A 22,898-nucleotide genomic window follows, 5' to 3' on the forward strand; every position below is an offset into this window, starting at 1 on the left:
GTTATAATTTAATATGATTATACTCCATGAATTTGCATATAATTTTTATTATGCTAACGTTTAAACTTCCCAGGACTGTAGACATGTTCAGAGGAGTTGTTATTTCTTTCTGTGAGAATTGATTATGTATATATTATTTTCTGGAGTAGTAATAATCGGACATTCAAGAAAAACATGGTTTAGGGTTTCTGGTTTGCCGCATTCACAATATTGTGTATCTCTTACCCGTATGTAAAATATATGTGTTTTAATCATACAGTGACCTGTTTTCATTAAGGCGTTGAATGTTTTTATTAAAAACACTTTTTCTACACCAGAACAAAATACTATCTCTCGACGCGCGATTCGCTAACCGAGTTTTCCCGGCTAAAAGCACGACGGATATTGAAACATCCAAGAGGTATTTGAGAAAGTTGTTGATCAAAGGTGAAACTAATCTAAAATGTTATTCGACAATGATATCTTGGTTTGATTTTATCCCGCACTACTCTCGAAAGTTACATATTCAATTCTACTGTCGACAATATATTAGAATTGTTTATTTTTCTGACAAAAATCACAGGATGACATTTGGTGATCCTGGTTTAGTGAGAGGTCAATATGGTCAATGGATCTCTCTCTCTATTTTGGATGGTCGTTGCTTCCTATCTTCAGGCGCATATGACCAATGCTCCTCCTGTTACGTAACTGGCTGTTACATAACAAAAGCTTCGTCGGGGGACAAAGACTGTCTTGCAGCTTGCAAGCCTGTGTCCGGAATGGTGTGTGTTACTTCGTGTTTTTCACTAACTCGGCTGGACTGCTTTGGAATGTCTGGATGAAGCGGTACACGTAGCGTCTACTGGAGTGTCGAACGTTGTCTCGTGTTCTGGGAACTGGGGGATAAAAAGACAGATAATACGTACATTGGGGTGGAGGGATGGGAGAAAGGAGAGAAAGAAAGGGAACCATCCCTTCCTCCCCTGTTGACTTATAGTTTGATATGATTATATGTTATAAAATAGACGAGAGTTTTGATAATACCGAAGTGTAAAGAGCCAAGTACTGTTGACATATTTAAGGGAGCCGGAATGCCTTTTTTGACAAGTTGTTGGTAAATGTCATATCCAGGGATACTGTTAATTGGACATTCTAGGAACGTGTGTTCCAATGTGTCTAGTTGTCCACAGTCGCAATGTGGACTTGAAGAGACGCCAATACGAAATAAATGAGACTTAGTCCAACAGTGGCCGGTTTTCATACGGATGAGGCTAGAAACATGTCTTCTGTCCATAGCTGGAATTGTCAGATACCAAGGCCGTTTGGGGAAGTTAGGGTGGATTCTACAATATGTCTTACCTTTATTCTGTATCTCTTGTTGCCATTTAGTATAAAAGTGTTGATTGATGTTGTTTTTCAGGAATGGTAAGTAATTATGTTTATCTACTGGAATATTCAATGGAACACTGAGGATCGTGCCAACTTTCGCCAACTTATCCGCCTGCCCATTACCATCAATATGCGAATATCCTGGAATCCATGTAAATTTGAAAGTATAGTGTGGAGTTGTAGTAGTGATAATGTGTTTAATGCTCAATGTAATAAAGTCTATATTCGTCTGAAAAATCGCGTTCTTCAATCGTTCCAGTGCACTTGCAGAATCGGTGAAAAGAAAGTTATGTCGCTGGCCCTTTTCCATGCAGATCTTCATACCTTTATACAAGGCAATCATCTCCGCGTCACAGATGTTTAGGTGATCATGTAGTCGTGCTAAAAATTTATAGTCTAGTTGTGGAATATAAATGCCTATACCAACCTTAGTGTTATTTTTTGATGCATCAGTATATACGAAAATGTAGTCATTATATTTCAGAGAAATATAAAAAGTTCTTGAAACAATCAGGATCTTGTTTTGTGATTTTGGCATCAATAATATCTACATGCTGTAAATATGTTGCCAAATTGAAACTGTAACTTGGTATGACATACATATTTTCTGTGATCAATTTACTAGAATGGAAGGCCTCGACCAAATATGGAAGTTGTTTATTTTTCCAGTAACTACACTGCTGGTGGTATATGATGTCAATAATTTCCAAAATCTCAAGTAAAGGTGGCCTGAAATCCATTCTTTTCATGATATATTCATGGGCAAGCCACTGTCTGCGGTGGTCTAAATCTGTCAAACCTGCTTCCGCCAGTATAGCATTGCGAGGCGTGGATTTCATGCATCCGAGAATAATTCTAAGTCCTGATATATAGACTGTATCTAATTTGTCCAGGTTCTTTTTTGTACAAGGTCTATATAAAATGCGCCATAATCTAAGTGCGCACGCGCAAGTCCATTGAACGCCAGCAACATAGTTCTCGGGTCCGCGCCTCACCATACTTTGCAAAAAGTTTTTATAATATTGATACCTTTATTTGCTTTAGAAATATCATGATCAATAGTTCTGTCCCAATTCAGATTAGTGGAAAAGAAAGTTCCTATAAGTATTTAATCTCTTTCTTGGCCTGCAGGGTATGATTGTCTATCCGAATGTTCAAAGGTCAAAGGGAAGCTCTACCTTTGTGAAAGAACATGCTTTCACATTTACCTAAACTCAGCTGAAGGTCATGGTTGGACATCCACATATTAATAGTGGAAAGTTAACTATTTATGGCGTTCTCCGATATTTGGAGAGAGTCTCCCTTGATTAGCAGTAGTAAGTCATCCGCATATGGCAGCAAACGGCATGGGGATGGTATGACATCGAACAACGAAAGTAAGTAAATATTAAACAGAAGAGGACTAAGCGGGAAACCTTGTGTGAGTCCCTTCGAGGTTAAACCAGGTCCGTGGACGACACCATGTCGATCTATTAAATAATTATGTCGGTTATCTAATATTCGGAATATGAGGTTTGCCATCTCTGATGCTACTCCATATTTTAAAAGATATTTATATAAAGTGAATATGTTGACATTATCATAGGCCCCCTTGATATCTGAAAACACCGCAATGACGTTTTGATTTAAGCTGAAAGCCAATTGTACATAAGAGGTTAAAAAGGCAGTGCAATCCATCGTAACTAAACCTTTGCGAAACCCTGTTTGGTATCTGGAAAGAAGTTGGTTATGTTCAAAAAACCACTCTAAACGTGTTTTGATTATTTTTTCTAGTAGTTCCAATCCACAGGAAGCCATAGCCAATAGGCGGTATGTATTTGTAGCTGTGTGAATAGAGGCTTTTTCAATGCCAATCAATAAAAATTCTTTCCATGAACACGGTATTGTCTCACCCTGTAGGAAACCATTATAGAATTGTAGTAGTGCAAGTTTCAATTCCAAATGGATATTTGATCTAATAGTGTAATTGCTGTTTGTGCATCTGGCGCATCGTTGGAGTTGTATTTTTTAAGTTTTTTGTCGGAATAGCTTCGGATTATGTTCCATACGTAAGAGATATTAGAGTCACGATTTAGGGAAGCACAAATTATTTGAAAACTTTTTTTCTTTTTCTTTCTCAAGAAACGTTTTGTTACCGCTATTGTTTTTTTTTGCTTCTATATAATTCGTAATCGTTGGGAATAGTTGAAAGTGTTTGATAGCTTGTTTCTTTTTTGTGTTGGCTTGGGTGCATTCATTGTCCCACCAGGGACATCTCGGTACCTTTAAAGATTTTGGGTGATAGGCAGGTATTGTTGTATCCGCTACATAGTTCATTAAATTAGTTAAAGAATCATATGAATCCAATGTTTGTAGGTCTGCTAGATTATCTAGCTGTTGTGTGTATGTGTTCCAATCCGCTTTCGCAAAGACTCTTAACTTTTCTCGTATTATTAATATATATTTGTTCCTCTGTGTTATCATAGCTGCATAGGGTAGGGTAGTGATCGCTATTACCACATTCCTCCATTACTTCCCAAGAACATTTTGGTGCCATTGCACCAGACATCATACATAAATCCACTGGACTTGGATTTTCCAGAGGGCTTGCAAATCTAGTACCTTTACCCGCGTGTTTAGTACTACCAATTCGTCACCGTCCAATAATACACTCAATACAATGCTATTAAAATTACTTGAGGCACTACCCCATAAGGGATGGTGTGCGTTAAAATCCCCCATCCAAATTATTTTTCCTCGCAAATGATGTAGTAATCTAGTAGCTTGGTCTATTGAAAGATGATTATTCGGGGGGTTATAGGAGTTTACTATATTTATGTTATTAACATTGACTATTAAGGTTTGGCATTTATTATCATTCAATTCCTGTATGTCCACAATGGAGTAATGGCAGTCTTTGCGAACGAGGGTGGCAATACCCCCATATCCATCCTCCCTATCAATTCGTATAGTATTATAATTTTTTAAATTTCAAGTATAATCTATTTTTAGCCACGTTTCATTCATTCATTCATTCATTACCACAGGAGCACATGTGGCATGTGCTCCTGTGGTAAAAGTGTCAAGTAATGAAAGTTGGCCTTCACGCTACGTATATTCCATTGAATGATTTTCATGGATGTAGAATTTACCCTATTCCCGAACAGTGCTAGTAAAAGTCTGTGGAATCGAAATCTTTATATAGTCTAGCCTTATCGTATGCGGTAATGACATCAATTATTTTTGTCTTGGTGGTTGCAGGTAATTTGGAAAAAATTGCATAAAATTTTTTTACTATATTTCTATCGTGCTCGTCTGAAGTTAGTAAAAACTGTTGTTGAATTGGGATTGATTTATACGCTGTTTATTGGAACCTACTGTTGTTTTTTTAATTGCCCCCGTACTTACTGTGGTCTGTGAAGTTGGTTGTAAAGCTATACCATTTGGGGGTTGTAGAATTCTACCATCTGGATACAGCAAAATTTCGTTCAATGCATTCCTGTCATAGCCTATTCTATGTTCTCTATTTCTATGTTTGTCCCCTCCTATGCTTTGTGCATATGATCTTTTGAATCTTTGATTGTTTGCCATATAAGTTTCTTTGCGTTGCTCTACTGAAATATCATTATTATTGAATGTATATCTATTTTGCAATATTGGATAATCGTTAGCTTGTGGATTATAAGAAGTTGGTTCTTTTGGAAAGTGTTTGATAGCTTCATAAAAAGAAATATTTTCAAAAGTCATTTTCTCCCTAATTTTTTTTGACGTTCAAATTCCTTGCATATTCTATTGTTGGATTTATGTTCAGTACTTCCACAAAAAAGGCATTTTATGTTATTACAAGTTTTATATGTCTCTTCATCTATGTGACTTTGAGTGCAAGAAAAACATTTTTGTTTACCTTTGCAATATTTTTTAATGTGTCCATAAAGGAGACAATTAAAACATTGAATATCTGGAGGTATATAAGGAGTTGTTATGTAAGTTAAAAAGCAAATGTCAACATACCTAGGAATGATAGTTCCCTCAAAAGTAATTAAAATCGTCGATGCAGGTACATATTGGATCTTTCCATCTGTTACTATGCGTCTGTTCATTCTTTTGACACTTTTAATTTTATAAGGGCTTTCAATCATCATTTTCAGTTCCTCTTCTGAGTAATATGTAGTTGTTTTTTACAATCGCTTTGCAGGTTACATTACTATTAGGAATGTATAATTTATATCCTAAAGTTTTTAATTTTTCGTTCAAGACTAGAGAATTGGCAATCAACTCAAATTCAACTCCTATATTATGTCTACCTTTGATTTTGAACTTACTTACATTTTCCAATTTCAGATCACAAACTTCCTTAGCAATTTTGAGATGTGGATATCGTCCAAGACTGGCTCTAGATTCCTTATTAGTTTCTACAATAACTGTGAAGGGACCCGTTACACCCTCCCCATATAAATTTATCTGATTTTCTTGACCTGATTCCATTTCACTCATCACCGGTTGCGAAGAAGCACCTGTAGGATTGTTTTCTATTTCAATATCATGTGTTTGTGTGAAATTGACTAATTCATTGCTTTCAGAGTTAAAGGTTCTTGATAGCGACTGGCGATCTTCCTGACTCATTATTTTCCATACCTCATCATCAACACTATCCCTGTTAGTAAAATTAATATGGCTTCCTTCATTATCAATATGAATTCGTTTTATGGGGGAAGATGGCTCTTCCCCCTCTCCCCCTAACATGTCTACAGCACTTCAGCACCTTTCTCCTTTTTTTCATGATAAAAAAAAGAGGTAGAAAAACTACAACTAATTATTTAATTCGCAGTTATATGTACTTCCCGACGATAAATCAAAGTATTAGAACTCAAATAACCCACTAGAATAAAGAAATAAGTACAAAGGAAATAGAAAAAGAAATTGCACACCTGATTCGATCTTCGCAGCTCGACAGTTCCATGGTCAATGGATGCTTGTAACAAGGAGTTGTGTTTTTTTCCTGGTGTGACTATTGGGTCAACAGAAATAAACAGTTGAGTCGATAATAGTAGTCTATTCAATAAATTAATCTTAAATCAAAATATAGTACTCTTTCATTGCGATTGAAGGCTGTGTGCAAAAAATTTGGCCAGAATGATGGTTAGCGAGCTTTCAAAGGCGGAATTTTGGTGCGAGTAAACATGTTCGACAAAGAGGTTCGAACGAACTGCCACCATAATGGTGCGTTCTTTTCTATCGTATTCTCCTTTAACGTGAAATTAGACTTTTCAAAGCTCAGCAAAACCACTGTTTACGAAAAATTTGTTCACACACAAACCATAGAAGTAACCTTTTATAGAGATAAACCCATATCATTGTTTTAGCAATGAAACAACGCTTATTTTGATATTAGATTGATTTATTGAAAAGATAGCCAACCCAATGATTATGTACTCTACGGACTTCATATACTTTGAAGTTGTTCATTGATTGCATGAGTGTAACGTTCAAAGAAGTAATTTTTTGGAGATTTCATTTGATCATAATCTAGTCAAGATTTTTTTGACGACCTACTCGCAATTTATTTTTAATCCAACAAATTTGTAATTTTCTAATTGAATGAACATTTAAGAAAATTTTTAAGTTATTTGAATTTACCGCTAAAATGTAGGTCCCTTCAATGTCTCTTCTGTAAGGATTCTGTGGTATGAGCTTGGAAAAAAGGTTTTAATAAGAATCTCTCGTGTCAGTTGAAATCAGACTCCTGACGTTCGAAAGAGAAAAAAAAATCATGATTTCACTTTCTGTAATTCAATTCGAAAATTCCAACTTTCAACTCAAAATTCAGACTTTTTCTTTATTTCAACCCAACCTAACTCGACTTCATTCACAAATCACATTAATCCGAGTTTGAAGCTGCAATTTCAGAATTTGAAGTCTAAAATATTAATGAAATAGCCGGAATGCCTTTTTTGACAAGTTGTTGGTAAATGTCATATCCAGGGATACTGTTAATTGGACATTCTAGGAACGTGTGTTCCAATGTGTCTAGTTGTCCACAGTCGCAATGTGGACTTGAAGAGACGCCAATACGAAATAAATGAGACTTAGTCCAACAGTGGCCGGTTTTCATACGGATGAGGCTAGAAACATGTCTTCTGTCCATAGCTGGAATTGTCAGATACCAAGGCCGTTTGGGGAAGTTAGGGTGGATTCTACAATATGTCTTACCTTTATTCTGTATCTCTTGTTGCCATTTAGTATAAAAGTGTTGATTGATGTTGTTTTTCAGGAATGGTAAGTAATTATGTTTATCTACTGGAATATTCAATGGAACACTGAGGATCGTGCCAACTTTCGCCAACTTATCCGCCTGCCCATTACCATCAATATGCGAATATCCTGGAATCCATGTAAATTTGAAAGTATAGTGTGGAGTTGTAGTAGTGATAATGTGTTTAATGCTCAATGTAATAAAGTCTATATTCGTCTGAAAAATCGCGTTCTTCAATCGTTCCAGTGCACTTGCAGAATCGGTGAAAAGAAAGTTATGTCGCTGGCCCTTTTCCATGCAGATCTTCATACCTTTATACAAGGCAATCATCTCCGCGTCACAGATGTTTAGGTGATCATGTAGTCGTGCTAAAAATTTATAGTCTAGTTGTGGAATATAAATGCCTATACCAACCTTAGTGTTATTTTTTGATGCATCAGTATATACGAAAATGTAGTCATTATATTTCAGAGAAATATAAAAAGTTCTTGAAACAATCAGGATCTTGTTTTGTGATTTTGGCATCAATAATATCTACATGCTGTAAATATGTTGCCAAATTGAAACTGTAACTTGGTATGACATACATATTTTCTGTGATCAATTTACTAGAATGGAAGGCCTCGACCAAATATGGAAGTTGTTTATTTTTCCAGTAACTACACTGCTGGTGGTATATGATGTCAATAATTTCCAAAATCTCAAGTAAAGGTGGCCTGAAATCCATTCTTTTCATGATATATTCATGGGCAAGCCACTGTCTGCGGTGGTCTAAATCTGTCAAACCTGCTTCCGCCAGTATAGCATTGCGAGGCGTGGATTTCATGCATCCGAGAATAATTCTAAGTCCTGATATATAGACTGTATCTAATTTGTCCAGGTTCTTTTTTGTACAAGGTCTATATAAAATGCGCCATAATCTAAGTGCGCACGCGCAAGTCCATTGAACGCCAGCAACATAGTTCTCGGGTCCGCGCCTCACCATACTTTGCAAAAAGTTTTTATAATATTGATACCTTTATTTGCTTTAGAAATATCATGATCAATAGTTCTGTCCCAATTCAGATTAGTGGAAAAGAAAGTTCCTATAAGTATTTAATCTCTTTCTTGGCCTGCAGGGTATGATTGTCTATCCGAATGTTCAAAGGTCAAAGGGAAGCTCTACCTTTGTGAAAGAACATGCTTTCACATTTACCTAAACTCAGCTGAAGGTCATGGTTGGACATCCACATATTAATAGTGGAAAGTTAACTATTTATGGCGTTCTCCGATATTTGGAGAGAGTCTCCCTTGATTAGCAGTAGTAAGTCATCCGCATATGGCAGCAAACGGCATGGGGATGGTATGACATCGAACAACGAAAGTAAGTAAATATTAAACAGAAGAGGACTAAGCGGGAAACCTTGTGTGAGTCCCTTCGAGGTTAAACCAGGTCCGTGGACGACACCATGTCGATCTATTAAATAATTATGTCGGTTATCTAATATTCGGAATATGAGGTTTGCCATCTCTGATGCTACTCCATATTTTAAAAGATATTTATATAAAGTGAATATGTTGACATTATCATAGGCCCCCTTGATATCTGAAAACACCGCAATGACGTTTTGATTTAAGCTGAAAGCCAATTGTACATAAGAGGTTAAAAAGGCAGTGCAATCCATCGTAACTAAACCTTTGCGAAACCCTGTTTGGTATCTGGAAAGAAGTTGGTTATGTTCAAAAAACCACTCTAAACGTGTTTTGATTATTTTTTCTAGTAGTTCCAATCCACAGGAAGCCATAGCCAATAGGCGGTATGTATTTGTAGCTGTGTGAATAGAGGCTTTTTCAATGCCAATCAATAAAAATTCTTTCCATGAACACGGTATTGTCTCACCCTGTAGGAAACCATTATAGAATTGTAGTAGTGCAAGTTTCAATTCCAAATGGATATTTGATCTAATAGTGTAATTGCTGTTTGTGCATCTGGCGCATCGTTGGAGTTGTATTTTTTAAGTTTTTTGTCGGAATAGCTTCGGATTATGTTCCATACGTAAGAGATATTAGAGTCACGATTTAGGGAAGCACAAATTATTTGAAAACTTTTTTTCTTTTTCTTTCTCAAGAAACGTTTTGTTACCGCTATTGTTTTTTTTTGCTTCTATATAATTCGTAATCGTTGGGAATAGTTGAAAGTGTTTGATAGCTTGTTTCTTTTTTGTGTTGGCTTGGGTGCATTCATTGTCCCACCAGGGACATCTCGGTACCTTTAAAGATTTTGGGTGATAGGCAGGTATTGTTGTATCCGCTACATAGTTCATTAAATTAGTTAAAGAATCATATGAATCCAATGTTTGTAGGTCTGCTAGATTATCTAGCTGTTGTGTGTATGTGTTCCAATCCGCTTTCGCAAAGACTCTTAACTTTTCTCGTATTATTAATATATATTTGTTCCTCTGTGTTATCATAGCTGCATAGGGTAGGGTAGTGATCGCTATTACCACATTCCTCCATTACTTCCCAAGAACATTTTGGTGCCATTGCACCAGACATCATACATAAATCCACTGGACTTGGATTTTCCAGAGGGCTTGCAAATCTAGTACCTTTACCCGCGTGTTTAGTACTACCAATTCGTCACCGTCCAATAATACACTCAATACAATGCTATTAAAATTACTCGAGGCACTACCCCATAAGGGATGGTGTGCGTTAAAATCCCCCATCCAAATTATTTTTCCTCGCAAATGATGTAGTAATCTAGTAGCTTGGTCTATTGAAAGATGATTATTCGGGGGGTTATAGGAGTTTACTATATTTATGTTATTAACATTGACTATTAAGGTTTGGCATTTATTATCATTCAATTCCTGTATGTCCACAATGGAGTAATGGCAGTCTTTGCGAACGAGGGTGGCAATACCCCCATATCCATCCTCCCTATCAATTCGTATAGTATTATAATTTTTTAAATTTCAAGTATAATCTATTTTTAGCCACGTTTCATTCATTCATTCATTCATTACCACAGGAGCACATGTGGCATGTGCTCCTGTGGTAAAAGTGTCAAGTAATGAAAGTTGGCCTTCACGCTACGTATATTCCATTGAATGATTTTCATGGATGTAGAATTTACCCTATTCCCGAACAGTGCTAGTAAAAGTCTGTGGAATCGAAATCTTTATATAGTCTAGCCTTATCGTATGCGGTAATGACATCAATTATTTTTGTCTTGGTGGTTGCAGGTAATTTGGAAAAAATTGCATAAAATTTTTTTACTATATTTCTATCGTGCTCGTCTGAAGTTAGTAAAAACTGTTGTTGAATTGGGATTGATTTATACGCTGTTTATTGGAACCTACTGTTGTTTTTTTAATTGCCCCCGTACTTACTGTGGTCTGTGAAGTTGGTTGTAAAGCTATACCATTTGGGGGTTGTAGAATTCTACCATCTGGATACAGCAAAATTTCGTTCAATGCATTCCTGTCATAGCCTATTCTATGTTCTCTATTTCTATGTTTGTCCCCTCCTATGCTTTGTGCATATGATCTTTTGAATCTTTGATTGTTTGCCATATAAGTTTCTTTGCGTTGCTCTACTGAAATATCATTATTATTGAATGTATATCTATTTTGCAATATTGGATAATCGTTAGCTTGTGGATTATAAGAAGTTGGTTCTTTTGGAAAGTGTTTGATAGCTTCATAAAAAGAAATATTTTCAAAAGTCATTTTCTCCCTAATTTTTTTTGACGTTCAAATTCCTTGCATATTCTATTGTTGGATTTATGTTCAGTACTTCCACAAAAAAGGCATTTTATGTTATTACAAGTTTTATATGTCTCTTCATCTATGTGACTTTGAGTGCAAGAAAAACATTTTTGTTTACCTTTGCAATATTTTTTAATGTGTCCATAAAGGAGACAATTAAAACATTGAATATCTGGAGGTATATAAGGAGTTGTTATGTAAGTTAAAAAGCAAATGTCAACATACCTAGGAATGATAGTTCCCTCAAAAGTAATTAAAATCGTCGATGCAGGTACATATTGGATCTTTCCATCTGTTACTATGCGTCTGTTCATTCTTTTGACACTTTTAATTTTATAAGGGCTTTCAATCATCATTTTCAGTTCCTCTTCTGAGTAATATGTAGTTGTTTTTTACAATCGCTTTGCAGGTTACATTACTATTAGGAATGTATAATTTATATCCTAAAGTTTTTAATTTTTCGTTCAAGACTAGAGAATTGGCAATCAACTCAAATTCAACTCCTATATTATGTCTACCTTTGATTTTGAACTTACTTACATTTTCCAATTTCAGATCACAAACTTCCTTAGCAATTTTGAGATGTGGATATCGTCCAAGACTGGCTCTAGATTCCTTATTAGTTTCTACAATAACTGTGAAGGGACCCGTTACACCCTCCCCATATAAATTTATCTGATTTTCTTGACCTGATTCCATTTCACTCATCACCGGTTGCGAAGAAGCACCTGTAGGATTGTTTTCTATTTCAATATCATGTGTTTGTGTGAAATTGACTAATTCATTGCTTTCAGAGTTAAAGGTTCTTGATAGCGACTGGCGATCTTCCTGACTCATTATTTTCCATACCTCATCATCAACACTATCCCTGTTAGTAAAATTAATATGGCTTCCTTCATTATCAATATGAATTCGTTTTATGGGGGAAGATGGCTCTTCCCCCTCTCCCCCTAACATGTCTACAGCACTTCAGCACCTTTCTCCTTTTTTTCATGATAAAAAAAAGAGGTAGAAAAACTACAACTAATTATTTAATTCGCAGTTATATGTACTTCCCGACGATAAATCAAAGTATTAGAACTCAAATAACCCACTAGAATAAAGAAATAAGTACAAAGGAAATAGAAAAAGAAATTGCACACCTGATTCGATCTTCGCAGCTCGACAGTTCCATGGTCAATGGATGCTTGTAACATGGAGTTGTGTTTTTTTCCTGGTGTGACTATTGGGTCAACAGAAATAAACAGTTGAGTCGATAATAGTAGTCTATTCAATAAATTAATCTTAAATCAAAATATAGTACTCTTTCATTGCGATTGAAGGCTGTGTGCAAAAAATTTGGCCAGAATGATGGTTAGCGAGCTTTCAAAGGCGGAATTTTGGTGCGAGTAAACATGTTCGACAAAGAGGTTCGAACGAACTGCCACCATAATGGTGCGTTCTTTTCTATCGTATTCTCCTTTAACGTGAAATTAGACTTTTCAAAGCTCAGCAAAACCACTGTTTACGAAAAATTTGTTCACACACAAACCATAGAAGTAACCTTTTATAGAGATAAACCCATATCATTGTTTTAGCAATGAAACAACGCTTATTTTGATATTAGATTGATTTATTGAAAAGATAGATGTAAATAACTAGACTTACCTGCTTACACCTGTCAACCCAATAGTTAAGCCAGGAAAATAATAGCCAACCCAATGATTATGTACTCTACGGACTTCATATACTTTGAAGTTGTTCATTGATTGCATGAGTGTAACGTTCAAAGAAGTAATTTTTTGGAGATTTCATTTGATCATAATCTAGTCAAGATTTTTTTGACGACCTACTCGCAATTTATTTTTAATCCAACAAATTTGTAATTTTCTAATTGAATGAACATTTAAGAAAATTTTTAAGTTATTTGAATTTACCGCTAAAATGTAGGTCCCTTCAATGTCTCTTCTGTAAGGATTCTGTGGTATGAGCTTGGAAAAAAGGTTTTAATAAGAATCTCTCGTGTCAGTTGAAATCAGACTCCTGACGTTCGAAAGAGAAAAAAAAATCATGATTTCACTTTCTGTAATTCAATTCGAAAATTCCAACTTTCAACTCAAAATTCAGACTTTTTCTTTATTTCAACCCAACCTAACTCGACTTCATTCACAAATCACATTAATCCGAGTTTGAAGCTGCAATTTCAGAATTTGAAGTCTAAAATATTAATGAAATATATTATGGCCCTCCTATAACTGAAAGATATTTTCAAACCAGAAAAAGGGGTGTAAATATATTATAACACGGGAGCCAGGTTGCAAGAACGGCTGGACCGATTTTAATTTGTTGAATTTGTCTATGCATGAAATAGTAAAATAACTATTAAAATATGTTTGAAACTCATTTGTAACCCATTTGTAACTCATGGCAAAACTTTTTCATGATATTTAATTGTTGGATTTGTCTTCACCTGGAATGCAAAATAATTACCAAAAACATTTGCAAAAAACCACAAAAAAATCAAAGATCAAACAAATGAGAGCAATCACAAAAAGTCTTGCCACGAGAGTGCATTAAGCAGCCTAAGGCCAATTCTCGTGGTACGTTCGTTATCTATATGGATAAAAGGAATTTATTTGAATTAGGCGACGAGGAGCTAAGAAATCTTTTGAAGAAGGGAGATCTTATCTTTAACCAGCTATACTAGGGTGGAAGGTATTGAGCGGTAATGTGACAGGTACTGCAGCCTCGTCACATCTTATTTTTTATGATCTTAACAGAAATAGTCGTGAGTGTTATAGGTGTTACCATTTTTAATAATCCTTGAGAACTATAAATGAAAAATGTGTGAATTTGAAATATTCAGATGAACTACTCGTGGTTTCGAAACTTATCTTTCGATCCATTTAACTACTTCTTTTCATTTCAGGCCAGAATAATATGTTCTCTTTACATATTAGTATATATAAATTTTTTGAATCCGGAACATTCCGATGAAGTTTTGAAACTTATTATTCGATTCATTAAAATATCCCTGGAAAGTCATCTTCATTTGAAGCATGTTGGAGCCCAACTCCCTTACCCTTAGGACTGATGCTCGTCAGAAGAACGAGCGGGTCAAGACCGATTATTTGGCGGAATGAGAGTCCTCAGACATCGTTACCGCCCTTCACGGTGAACCCCTAACTGGCTGGGATGTTTGGATGAAGATATTGTTCATCTTCTAACAGAGGACCTCATTCAATAGAGTGTCTGGGCCTTCTATATCGGGAGGGGTCGCCCCTCATTCAACAGAGTGTCTGGGCCTTCTATATCGGGAGGGGTTGCCTATATAATCCATAGCTTCCCTGACTAACAAAATATTCCTTTTCATTTCAGGACAGAATGTTTCTTTACATATTAGTGTTTCTATATTTTTTTAATTCCATATTCATTCTGTCAAATTTAAAAAAATATTTCTATTTTTACTGAAAATATTTTTCATAATTTGTTAATTGAATTTTTATTGAATTCGTTTCTTCTCTGATAAATTCCCTTACCAACTCGTGATATTTTGGAATAAAATATTTTTTGCATCCAATAAGCCATTTGGCAAGGATGTTTATTTGGAAATTTGTTATCGTAACTGCTCACGGGCAAGTTATCAACACCCAATTTATATACCAAAACCTAAAACAATCCAAAATCAAACATCCATCTTTAGGTATTCAAATAGCTGTTTAAATGTTGAACTGTCATCTCAACCTCTCGTCCTCCAAAGCCTTTGTTAACGTTCAGTTTGTTAGATAATGACAATTATCATGGTGTGTGGTACTTCAAGTTTTTTTACTAAACATTGAGGCTGGAGGTTGGTATATTGTTGGATATCTTCATTTAATCTTGAATTTCATTAAAGTTCCCTGAACACCAGCGCCACTCGTGGTTGACCTATGAACATTCAGAAAAATATCACAATATAATTGAAATTAAAATGCATTTGATGTCTTGATGTTTAATTTTCTGATCAACAACGACATATCAATAAAAACAGCTCGTAGAAACCACTAGATAAGTACTTAATTCATTTTAGGCCCATCACCAATTTTATTGATAGTTAAGTATGTGTAAGAAGAATAATGGCGTAACAGGGCCGTAATTTTTCTCAAAAATATCACTCAATTCAGAGTTTGAATTTATTGAAGATCCGAGTTTGAACCTCCTATTGGTCTCATATTATTGGAAGTTTGATAAAATCGGAATTATATAATTCTTACATTCAAGTCAGAATTTCTGAATCAGAACTAAAATATAATTTCAAGGTTAAAGTTTGAATATCCTAGATGAAAGTCGAAAAAGTATAATATTGATTTTTATGTTGTGAGATTTATCTTAAAAAACATAATTTCAAGTTAAAGGGCAGAAAAATTAAACAAATGGTGTGGTCCTTCTATTCTATACAAGCCTTCATAAATTAACATTTGTACATCTTAACAAAAAATGAGAAGTTATAATTTTTGTTATTAACTTAGAAAATCGATGATAGGGGGACATTCCTAAAATTATGGCGTAGTCAGGTTCAATTGGTTGGGTTCTGCTAGCTTAACGTTAAGCTCTCTTGTTAGATGAATAACAAAAAATTTGAAAGTAGAGTGCAGAATTAGCTTAAAATTTTTGCTTGGAAATAAATGTAAAAGTACAAAGTGGTCAACAGGGGTGTAGTAAAAAAATTCTTCAAAGAGGAATTTGAAGATCAACTGAAAATTCTCCCTCACAGAGGTAAGTCTACATAACTTCAATGATTTATAAAAATTAGGAAAGTCACTGATAATGTTACAAAGCTGGTTCTCTCAAATCTACTTCTGCTTTCACAACCATCATAAAGTAACTTTACTTGGTAATTGTTTACCATTCTGTAGATTCACAATCACTTAATACTATAAATGAGCTAGTCCTCGTTTATGAAATTTGTTTTCCACAACATAATAAATCTGTCACTTCCTCCAGAAGCAAAATATTTTCCATCAGAACTGAACTTGCAACTAGTTACAATTCCTTCGTGTCCGCCTAGGGTGTACAATGGTCTTCCTTCCATTACATCTACAATACGAATCTTACCATCTTTCCCGCAACTTGAGAAAAAGTTTGCTGTTGGATGCCAAGACACACAAGTGGTAGAACCCTCATGAAGAGTATAATGCTGCTGAAGTTTTTTATTTCGTAAATCATATACTCTAACGGAACCCGAGTCCATAGCAACTGCCACTGTGTTGTTGTTAGTGTGAATTGACAGATATGTTGGACTACTACTTTGGCTTACAAATACATGTTCGCACTGAGAAGTTTTTGAATCCCAAACTCGAATAGTGCGATCATCAGCGCCAGACACAACAAAGTTTCCCTCAGGGGAGTATTTAGCACACCTCACCCAATTATTATGTCCTACAAGACTAGAAATAAACTGCCTCTTTAATACATCCCATACTTTCACAGATTTGTCATTGGATCCTGTTATTATTTTTTTGTTATCAGGAGAGAAACTAACGCAGTTAACAGCTGAAGTATGTGCTTTGAACACACATGTTTCACCTCTAATTGTTGGTACCCAAAACCGAACATTTTGATCCTTGGAACTGGATGCTAGTAATTTTCCATCTGAAGAAAATTCTACACTGGTGACAATGTCATTGTGACCTGAGAAATTGTAACTTCGAATATTCTGGTCCATATTCCATATCATTAAAGAATTATCTTCACTGCTACTTGCAAATTGTTTGGTGCCTGGGTTGAAACACACATCTGTAATCGACTTTTTGTGTCCTTTAAGACTCATAACCAGACATGGGTCTTCTGATACGGTTGAATTAGAGTTTCCTTTTGACTCATACATGATATATTTTGGTAGTAATATATTAATTTCTACCAAAAATAAGAAGACACAAATTTTAAACGCAACCGTCACACAATCAAAACAGTGAATTCAAAATTAATTGACATTTGACATATAAGCACAGATTATATTGGGTTTTTTTTTTCTGATTGATTCGGCCGTTACTTGATGAAGATCCATAGTATTTTCAAAAACTACACCTCACGATTTGATCTCCACAAACTTTATTTGAAAAAATATATTGGAGTTGTATGTATTCTGTGGTGTAAGACGAAATCTCAAGTTCGACAGCAATCCATCAATAGTTGTATTTTGTCAGAAAGCGAATAACTTGTGATGAGAATAACCTGATTTCGAATAAAATTAGTGCTAACAAAACACGCCTAGTGACACTGTAGACATATTAGATGAGATTTTAACAGAATAGCCACAATTTGTTCATTTGTTGTAATGTGGATTGTAGTTATATTCACTTCCAAACCATTTCCACTTCCAATTCATTTATATTTTGTATTGGATTAGTATATGACTTGGAAGTAGTCAAAATACTTTCTTATGATTTCCAAAACTAATCACCTCTGTCATATTCCTGACAAGTGGAGACAATCTGATCACGGTTAACCAAAAGTCATCCAAGTCACCTGCAAATATTGGGCCATTACTCATTCTTGTATTCCGTAAGTACCCACTAATTTATAGTATTTCATGTAACTACTGTCAAAAAGATCTGGTGAGTACCTGTTCTATTGATTACTTTCGGAGATACGCTTGATAAATTTTCCTGAGATTTCAGTCAACTATCAACCATCAAACCAAATTCATCCACTATTAATCTAGATTATTTGGTGTGGCTCCAGTGGAACAGATCAGAGATTTCAGAGAAGTTGATAGGTGTTGCATGATCCGTCAAACAATAGAAAACGATTTGGGTAGTTGGATGAGCTCACCGATGAATTCAAGAACTCGTTTATACCTCGAAACGTGACCAACCACAAAAAGTAAACACTCAACTCCATCTGTTCATTTCAAGAATAATTTACTAACTGAAACACAATGACACAATTTGTCTGACTTAAGGTATGAAGTCCGTTAACCTAAACTATATAATATATGTTTGTTTTTAGTTATAAAAATAATTATACTGAATTATGGTTTCAGTTGATTGCTTTTCAATAATTTTTCTTCAGATTCGAAATAACTTGCAGTTTCGTTAGGATAATGATCAATGCCTGAGAAGAAAAAAAAATGCAAATTCAAATTCTATTTCTATCAATTCTTGACATTTATTTCTCTTGATTGAAGCGTCATTTTATTTTAATGTTGATGAGTCAATATTTGACGAATTTATAGTTAAGGCCGAAAATATCACACTGGATATTGTACTTTTTGGTTGCGTCTACCAGCCTCAAACAGTTAAAGCTACTGAAAGTACCTGTTTCATTTATTACCGCAGACGTGTCCAATAGTTCCTTTTATTTCAAATATATTATGTTCCGTTCAGTAACTCACTAATAGATGACACTAGTAGAATTTAATTTTCACTTTCAAACCTGTTTGTTTTCTGTTTGAAAACAACAGTTTTTAAGTCAACAAGGCTATCCAATTCATATAATCCATATCAAATATAATTGCTAGAAGTTAAAACATATGCAGTATCTAATGATTTTACAAATACCAGAAAAATTAGGCTTACAATGAAACACTTCAGATCTGGAAGAAACAAGAAATATCCACCTAAAAACACTTTGCCGTCGCCATAGGGGGATGGAGGGGAGCTTCCCCCCCTGCTTTTTCGACTTGGGAAAAAGTTGGGAAATTTTGGGCCGTGAAGATAGAAAAAAATAATAGTAAAAAAATGAATGAAAATTAAAAAAATAAAAATGAGAGAATAGAAAGGAAGAGGTAATAAGAAAAGAAAAAGAACCGGGGGAAGGTTGGGATTTCCCAACATGCATAACTTGGAGATCCCATACTTTGAAATTCTGAGTTGTTTGAAAACTTCAAAAAAGTTTAATTTCTTCCAAGTAACAGAACAGTCCTGAACAGACCACAAATTTTGAAGTGACAATTTTACAAAATTCCCAACTTTTCGCTGTTTTTTCGACTTGGAAAAGTTGGGAAATTTCGGGCCGTGAAGATAGAAAAAATAATAGTAGAAAACAATAAGCACAATATTATTTAAGTGTTGTTTCATTTCATTTGTATTGAATATTCCTATACATGGTGGATATGGTGGAAGAGCAAGGACCTTGGTCTAAAGTAGAGTAATTCCCATTATTATTTTTATAATTACCAAAATTTATTTTTGTTTGTGCATAACCTAACGGGCATAAGCATTCAGCCAATCTTTGGATAGCTAAGAAAATTAATATATTATAGTAGTAACCAATCCTTCGGCTTTCATTTTTTAGAAAGTTGGGAAATTTTGCTGGTGGGGTTGGGAAAATTTGGATTCCCTCCCCTCCTTGTATTTATTTTCGCTACGGCCCTGTTTGCAATATCACTTCAATGAAATGAATGAAAACACTTTCATCTAATTTACACTAGTTATTTCATTTTTACCACGGGGTTCGCGTCGTAAAAATTAAATAACTAGTAGAAATTAGAGAAAAATGTTTTCATTCATTTCTTTAAAATGATCACGAATATCCACAAAATAAACAAGTCATCACAGATTTACAATATTACATATGAAAGTTGACAAGACTTTTATCAACGGCATATTTTCGAGAAAGGCTACAGATGCATTGTCTTAGGATTCTTAGACAATGCCATAGAAGCTCAGAAGAGGCATTTTCCTGTCATCTGAAATTTTTAGTACACATCTTGATCACCAGAGGGAGATGGCAGTACAAAGCAGGGAAGTTCGGCAAAATATAACTATATTAAAAAGCAGACTGGTTTGTCAGCGACTGCTACCCAGTTCTGTTGGTAATCACATTAAATCCTTAGTAAATCTTTAGACAATGGTTAAATCATTAAATACCCACATCGCACTGCTATAGCCCTCTGGTGGTCAGGATAAGTACAAAAAATTTTAGGTGACACGAAATTGCCACTTCTGAGCTTCTGTGGGCTTTGTGTTCTTAGATAAAATAAAGCGATTAACATACTTTAGCATTCGGAACTGGATTCTGATCATAATCCAGTAATCCTGGTATTGGGCGATGATCTTCCTTCTCCTGATTATCGCATGAGATCTTCGACGGACTGGGATATCTTCACAACCCAGCTCGGAGAGATGCGCGCCCTTCCTGAGGCACTTCGCTATCCCGACGAACTCGACGCGGCAGTTGAACGTTTCGAGCTTTCTGTGAATGATGCGTTTCGAGCGGCCACCTCCAGGGAAGAGTGTCCGCTGAAGATTTATAATGAGTTTCCCCCTCGTATCAAAGCCTTGATTCGAGAAAGAAAACGCTTGAGAAGGCTCTATCAACGAACTCTTTTCCCAGGAGATAAAATTGCGGCAAGAAGGATGGACAACCAAGTCAAACAGGCCATCATTGATCACCGATACGAAATGTGGGAGTAGCTGTTGGAATCCCTCACCCATTCACGGAGAGCGCGGAGTGTGCTACTCCCTTGCCGACAAAGCGTTAGCCTTTGCTGATACGATGGAACGTCAGTTTCAACTTAACGTTAACGATAATGACGACATCGACATGCTGTTGGAAGACCGGGTTCACCGTATCCTCAGGGAAGATGACGATGGGAACATCCGTCCAGCTTCTGTGGAAGAACTGAAGGGTTACATCAGACCGCAAAGGCCAAGAAAGCTCCGGGGGCCGACTCAATAACCAACAAGTTAATGAACATAATAAACAGTTCGTTGACCCTCAGATACTTCTCCAGAAGGTGAAAGCATGCGATCGTCGTCATGATCCTAAAACAGGGTCAGAACCCGCAGTTCCCCCAGAACTATCGCCCGATTAGTCTGCTCTCGTCGGCGGCTAAACTGGCTGAAAGAGTACTAAGAGTAGTTCTGCAAGACTCAACGAAGGAGTTGAGGACCGAAATGTTCTGCCTGTCGAACAATTCGGCTTCAGGAGAGAACACTCCACTGAGTCACAGGCTCTGAGACTGGTCGAAAATACCATCGCAGAACTAAATCAAAACAAAAAAGTTCATGTCGTTTTGCTAGACATCTCGAAGGCCTTCGACCGAGCATGGCACGAAGGCCTTCTGCATAAACTAATTGCGTTCGACCTGCTTCGGGGCCTGATCCGGTGGATTGGGTCTTTCCTGAAAGACAGGACATTTCAGGTTAGAATAGAGGGCTCTCTGTCTGACAACAGAGATATCCTCGCTGGGGAGCCACAGGGGGCCGTGCTCTCGCCGGCGGTGTATTCACTTTACACCAGTGACCTTCTAAGGTGTGAAGATGTCTCTGTACGCCGATGACACGGCTCTCCTCTCATCTTCCATGAGTCGGGAGCTCGGTGTCGTCTACATGCAACGTGTATTAGACGACCTCGAGCGTTGGTACCTTGAATGGAAGATCCGAGTGAATCCGGAAAAGACCCAGGCGATAACCATGGGAAGATTGCTATCTTCTCCAGCCAGAAAAGTGAGAATCTCTGGGAGGGAGATCGACTGGCAAACGCGGGTAAAGTACCTCGGTCTTTTAATAGACTGTAGGCTCACCTGGAACCCGCACATCACAACCGAGAAGGTAAAGATCGAGGGTCGGATAGCTAGTCTGTACCCTCTGATCAACAGACGTTCTAAATTAAGCATTAAAAACAAAATTACGATCTACAAAACGATGTTCAAGCCTGTCATCATGTATGCTTCAGGCGTCTGGGGACAAGCGGCTCCATCAAATATCTCCATTTTGGAGAGATTGCAACAAGCTAATAAGGATGATTGTGAATGCTCCTTGGTTCATACGGAACGAAGCCATCCGCAGAGATTTACAGCTGCCTTCCATTCAGCAGTCCATTCAGTTGAGGAATCGGCAAGTCATTGATTGTGCCGAAAATCATGAAAATCCGTTAGGGAAGCTATGGATTACACTGTAGACGACCCCTCCCGATATAGAAGACCCAGACACTCTGTCGAATGAGGCCCTCATGTCCTCCGTTAGAAGATGAACAATATCTTCATCCAAACATCTCAGCCAGGTAGGGGTTCACCGTGAAGGGCGGCAACGATGTACAAGGACTTTCATGCCGCCACCAAATGATCAGTCTTGACTCGCTCGTACTTCAGACGAGCATCAGTTCTAAGGGTAAGGGAGCTAGGCTCCAACCTTCTTGAAATGAAGATTACTTCCACTTCAGCATTCCATTCACAGAGGCCCTAAGCGCACACCTATGTCATTGTCTAAAGATTTATAGTCGGTCAACCACAATGTAAAAACCATTGGATGGAGGTTGCCAGAGCCATCTATATTTTTTTACTAGAAATTCTGAACTGTAATGTGGCGCCTTCGTCGGAAGGAAAGCAAAACTTTCATTGATGAAAGAGCAAAATAAAATTATGAATGAAATAATGTTGACCTTGAATTAAAGTCGAGATATAGTTTGCATTCGATTGTTTGGAATATCAGATTTACTGAAAAATAATAACCAAGTATAGATATTGAGGTATATCGTTTCGAGACAATTCCACTTATCCAATTATCTTGAAATTTGGCAGAGATACATATCATTCGAGTGACAATGCATCAACGACATTTATGTTTATACAATAGAAGAAA

At 36.2% G+C, this 22,898-nt stretch overlaps 1 protein-coding gene across 1 annotated transcript; it reads right to left on the reverse strand.

The window, feature by feature from the left end:
- Nucleotides 1-15,744: 15,744 nt before the first annotated feature.
- Nucleotides 15,745-17,306, reverse strand: LOC111502540 (uncharacterized). Its single transcript, XM_023156642.2, has one exon. The coding sequence runs from the start codon at nt 17,195-17,197 to the stop codon at nt 16,256-16,258; it is 942 nt and encodes a 313-aa protein (XP_023012410.2). The 5' UTR covers nt 17,198-17,306; the 3' UTR covers nt 15,745-16,255.
- Between the last annotated feature and the right edge of the window lie 5,592 nt (nt 17,307-22,898).

This window comes from Leptinotarsa decemlineata, unplaced genomic scaffold (assembly GCF_025532065.1).
Source record: "Leptinotarsa decemlineata unplaced genomic scaffold, Ldec_3_MD MMD2_tig00026317_RagTag_RagTag, whole genome shotgun sequence".
Taxonomy (NCBI): Eukaryota; Metazoa; Arthropoda; class Insecta; order Coleoptera; family Chrysomelidae; genus Leptinotarsa; species Leptinotarsa decemlineata.

Coding starts and splice junctions, on each gene's coding strand:
- LOC111502540 (XM_023156642.2), bottom strand. CDS start 17,197: ATGTATGAGTCAAAAGGAAACTCTAATTCAACCGTATCAGAAGACCCA.